Source organism: Limulus polyphemus, unplaced genomic scaffold, assembly GCF_000517525.1.
Source record: "Limulus polyphemus unplaced genomic scaffold, Limulus_polyphemus-2.1.2 Scaffold2321, whole genome shotgun sequence".
NCBI lineage: Eukaryota > Metazoa > Arthropoda > Merostomata > Xiphosura > Limulidae > Limulus > Limulus polyphemus.
In genome coordinates this window covers 56846-61913 of record NW_013667931.1, presented here as the reverse complement: position 1 = coordinate 61913, position 5068 = coordinate 56846, and the positions used below count along the sequence as shown (strand labels likewise).

At 30.1% G+C, this 5068-nt stretch overlaps 1 protein-coding gene across 3 annotated transcripts in view; it reads right to left on the bottom strand.

The window, feature by feature from the left end:
- LOC106466611 (MAP/microtubule affinity-regulating kinase 3-like) overlaps nucleotides 1–5068 on the bottom strand; it is a 51718-nt gene that overhangs the window by 42107 nt on the left and 4543 nt on the right. For all 3 annotated transcript variants that reach the window (XM_022394647.1, XM_022394646.1, XM_013926904.2), the window contains exons 2-4: nucleotides 4619–4730; nucleotides 3696–3848; nucleotides 1868–1921 (exon numbers count right to left, since the gene is read on the bottom strand). In XM_022394647.1, coding sequence (XP_022250355.1) covers nucleotides 1868–1921; nucleotides 3696–3848; nucleotides 4619–4678 — 267 coding nt within the window. In that variant the 5' untranslated portion in view covers nucleotides 4679–4730. The remainder of the gene's footprint in view (nucleotides 1–1867; nucleotides 1922–3695; nucleotides 3849–4618; nucleotides 4731–5068) is intronic.

The following is a 5068-nucleotide window of genomic DNA, read 5'->3' as shown; positions in this document are numbered from 1 at the left end:
CCAATAAATCCTTATAGTTTATATGTTATTTTCTCTACCCTAAATCTCAAAATGGGATCAGTCAATTCGACTGACCTCGTAACCACCAAAAAAATCGAAATAAACCTAAATTAACCTTCTTTTCTTCCAAGTATGACTTCAAATTGCAACATGAAACTACCTTTGTTTATCCTAAGTCGCTCTAAGTTTGTAACATTATACATTTATTTATAATTACATTTTATTGTTTTATTGCCCTATGAACTGTAACAGCTATCCGCGCCATTATAAATTGTAAATCACTCGGTGAACGTGCAGCTCACGTTATGCTATCGAATTACATTACCCACGAGCTGCTCACGTGCGTGCTTTGTGAACAATTTTAATTATATTATTATTATTATAATTACTTATTTTACCTATTCTAGTCGTAAATAACTTAGAAAGATCCTTACTTTTAATTTTAGTTACTTTTATAATAATAAATAAAGAATAAATATGAAAAACAAGTACTTACCCAATCTTCTTTTTTCTTGCCCTCGATTGTCGATGAGAGTTAAGCCTGATTTTTTTTAGTGATTATAGTAAATCACTTAACAATTTTTATTTAATTAAATAATACACTGAAGTATATAGACTAATAACATGCAAAAAGTAGGCAAATTCACTTACTTCTAAAAATTTTCCTGTTTTTCTAACTATGCGACAAGAGCCGTTAGAAATTCATCCAAACTAGTCGTTAGCTTTCCCATGGGAACGATGTTGCTACCGAGAGTGACATTGACGGTTATTTGTTCATAACACAATGTTATACAATACTTCATTTGATAGATGAAAACCTTGACTTTCTATTGGTTATAAATTTATAATATATAATGAAATGTAAGAGAAAACTATCAACCAATTGTGAAAAAGAGGATGTAACAGGTGGGTGTGGCAGAGGGGTCTGATTTTCTCTTTGATAGCTCTGTAACAAAACAAAATTGAAGACCATAAAATTATGGTCTGTTTGAGCAATAACGATTTTATAGAGAGCATTTTACTTTTAATTTCATACATTTTCGAGGGGTGGTGGATAAAATAGGAATGATGACATACAAAGACAACATTTGTCATGTGTGTTACACTAGTGGAAATTCAGGATCTTTATGTATTTCCTTTTAGAATGAAGAACTTAAAACTTGTACACTATTAAAATATGAATTATTAGCTAATATTTTATGCTATTCTAATTGGTATAACATAAACAAAAAGTAGTTTAATAAAATTTTGAATGTAAGACACTAAAACCTTGTGTCATGCACAGTAAAGGGTACCCGTGCCGATAGGATGAAACTCAACTTCTGGATGTAAAGATCATGAACTTTTGAAAAAGGAAAATCTACATCTTACAGTCCAGTATTGAAATAACTTGTAATTTTTTTAGGGCCTGTATGAAATTACATGTATATTTAGCAATAAACAAGAGCAAGGTTACTGCACTGGACACCTGTTTATGTGTACTGATGCCATGAAATCTTCAGATATTACAATGTTTTGCAAACCATGTCTACATAAGTTATAAAACTCTTAAAATATTTTGAGAAGTAAAAAATAAGAACTCTTCAAGCACTCTCAGACCAAAATTATTTTCAACAACTTTCAATTTTTAAGTACAAATAGGAACGATGGTACAACAACTATAACTGTCTTGTTCAACTTCATAATTAATTCAGTCTGTTCCTCTCTGTTTTGTACTTATTTGGTTTTCAACTATAACTCAACATTTGTCTTACTTACACACATACATACAAGATGAATGTAAATTTTTTGTACCCTACATACTTAACATTTTACCTAGAAAACAGGAATTATACATATACAAATAATAAAATTATATGTAACCTACCTTCTGTAAACTAGATGGGTTTAGCTGGGTTTTGTCAATAATCTTAATTGCCACCTAAAAAAAAACAATGCAATGTTAAAATATTTTACCTAACAATATTTTTCCTAAAATGCAATTAAATATTTATCTTCGTAGACTGCAAACAAATTAAAATTAACTCTACTGATAATGTATTATCAGCTTCCATTCAATATGAATCTTGAACAGTTTCAACAGATAGCAAAATGTTTCAATGTAAACATTGTATGAAAGGGCTAAAATATGCATTACATAACAATGTAATACAAACTCTCGTAATAAGCCATATATAATTTATTAGGTAATTTGATTTCAACCAAAGCATAGTTACTTTTTTCTGAAGTAAAAAGAACATTCTTATTTAAAGAATTTTGAAAAATTCATCCTTAAAATATTTGAAAAATTTTCTTTCTTTACTTTTAAAATAAAAACTGGCACAACTTCTTTATTTGTATGTGGAATTAACAGTCCATTAAAAAACACACCAAATAAATCACTACTCCTAAAATGAACATCTTGTCAAGAAAGAGAATGAGGGGGTGAAATTTGTATGTAAAACTTCTCTCTCTCTCTTATATATAAAGATGAAGTGTGTGTTTGTTTGCATTTTAACTCCTCTGAACCTATTGGGCCAATCTCAACCAAAATTTGTATGTAAACACTATAAACTATGAGGAATGTCCAAAGGGGTCAAAATTGAACTTAACCCTACTTCTACTTTGTAAAGCCTGTTGGTTAATTACTACCAGCCTATTGAGTCAATCTCATGCAATCTTGGCAGGTTGACGCTTTAGATAATGTTGAATATTCTAAATGGATTCAAGGTCAAAGTATGAAAGTTGCTCGACTGTTTCTCAAACAACCACGCTTTTCTCATAGTCAATGAGATGTAGGGTGTTCAAGGGTGGGATCACCTCAAACTTTTTATTTGTTGGCAGATGGAAAGGAAACTGCAAATGTTGTTTATGAAGAAGCTTTGTTATAAATTTAAAATTTTGAGATAAAGTTTATGTTCAAGTTATTACTTTGAAATATATGATTGTTGTTAAACTTACATTGTTTTAATTAAGTTTAAACATCTCCCTCGGTTGACGGGTATTTCAGCTTGTTCCATCTAATCACAGTTTATTGATGAATCTTTTACTGGACATTAGAAATTAAATCTTAAAACATCTCAGCTGTCTGTTGAAAATATTTATCTTCACTGTAAACTATGTTTTTAGTCAAGATGTTTCTAAAGGTTTGTATTGTTACTTGCCAGAGAGAGGTTTCACACAGCATGATGGACACAACTTAATGTCTCAAACTTTCTTCACAGATTTTTAACAGCATCAACAGTATAAAATACAAGTTAAGACAAAGTAGATGGATCAACGAATATTGAATTTATTAGCAAGTTACCCTGAGTCTATCAGAGTGAGTTGTTGAACTTGTGACTTTGTAAGTCAGTTCAGTGGCATAAATATTGAGTTTGTGTTTTGAAGAAGAAAGATTTGAGAGAATTAGCAAGTGCATGAAATTGTTGTGTTTGCAGCTACTATAAACTTAGGCCTATCAGTAAACATCAGTTAGGCTAACCAAAGTAGTTGTAGCACAAGAATTGCAATGTTTTAATCATTAAACGGACTATACATTATTTTTATTTTTTTTTACAAAATAATCCAACTATTACAACAATATATATCAAGAAACTAAGTAATACTGGAATTTGCAACAAAACTCTTATGGTTTAACTTTTTTTTTCCCAAGTTTGCTTGATATTCAACTGGGACAGACTACTAAAAGATATTAAATTATCTTACAAGCTCACCTCTTTTCCTGTTGGAAGATGTTTTGCTAATTTCACCTTTGCAAAATTTCCTTTTCCTATTGTTTTTAGTAGACGATATCTTCCCACATGGGGCTCATCAGAAGAGCGAGTTCGTGATGAAGTTGTCCGAGGAGGGGGAGCAGACTCCTCTCCCTAAGAATTTTAAGGTTTTCAGTAAACGTCAGAACAAAAGTTCAAACTTCATTATACTAGCTGTTGTTTACTTAGGTATATGTTTGTTTAGTCTCATAATAAGTATTAAATGATATGTATGTTATTTAAAAAAACTGGTTTAATCTAGTGGCTTTTTTGCACATATTATCATTATACAGTTTTTCATACAAAATGGGAAATTTCTATAAATACATTTTTAAAATACTTAAAAAATTACCACTACAAGAGGCTCAGTTTTTTTCTATTTGCTATTGTCCAGGGTTATTTATAAGGGGTAAAATTCTCCAAGATTGATCTAAGTAGATGACAAGTGCCAAAACAATGATAGACTGGGCTTAACACTTCTTTTTCATTAAAATTCTTCATAATTTTGGCAATGAGAAAAACAATTAGTGTATAATCCAGTTACTGAGAGCCAACTATGAGCTCTATAATATAAGCCCTTCTTGATCAATCTTAATTTTTTCTTTCTATTTCTCAAGTTATACAGAAGTTGGTGTTTTGCTAATAGAAGTGTTAAATATTTGTTACAATCTACTGAGTTATTTTTTGCATGTAGTATTCTTTTTTCTACAATAGTCAAAAGACTAATGTCTCTAACCACTTTCAGCTTTTCTATGATATACAATTTTAAATATGGGTTTTCTTATTAATAATTTTTAATAGTTATATGACAGGTTAAACTGCTCTAAATGACTGGCTGTGAGAAAGTGTGTGTATATAAAGAAACCTTTTGAAAACTGAACTACCTGTTCTGGTGTCACAGATTCATGAACAGTTTGAAGAGGTGTCCGGACACTAGAGGACATGGTTTCTTTTACCGAGAAGTGAACACAATCTTTTGCTTATCTGGTTTTCATTCTGGAGAGAAAGAATGAAAAAAATTCAATATTTATGTAAACATTTATTAATTTACAATTTGGTATGGAAACTTTGAGGCTATACATTCTGTACAACTTCTACAAATATTTCATGTGAAACATAAAAGCTCAGTTATAACAGATCATTTGACACATCAATAATCCATAATCTTCAAATAAAAAAACACCAACTCCATTAAATATAACCCTTTGTACACATATACAGGGACAGTTCATCATTTTTTTTAGCCAACAAGTATTTCTTTTAGCCATATTTGTCTATTCATAGTAACAATATATATATATATATATATACTACACACACACACACACACACAC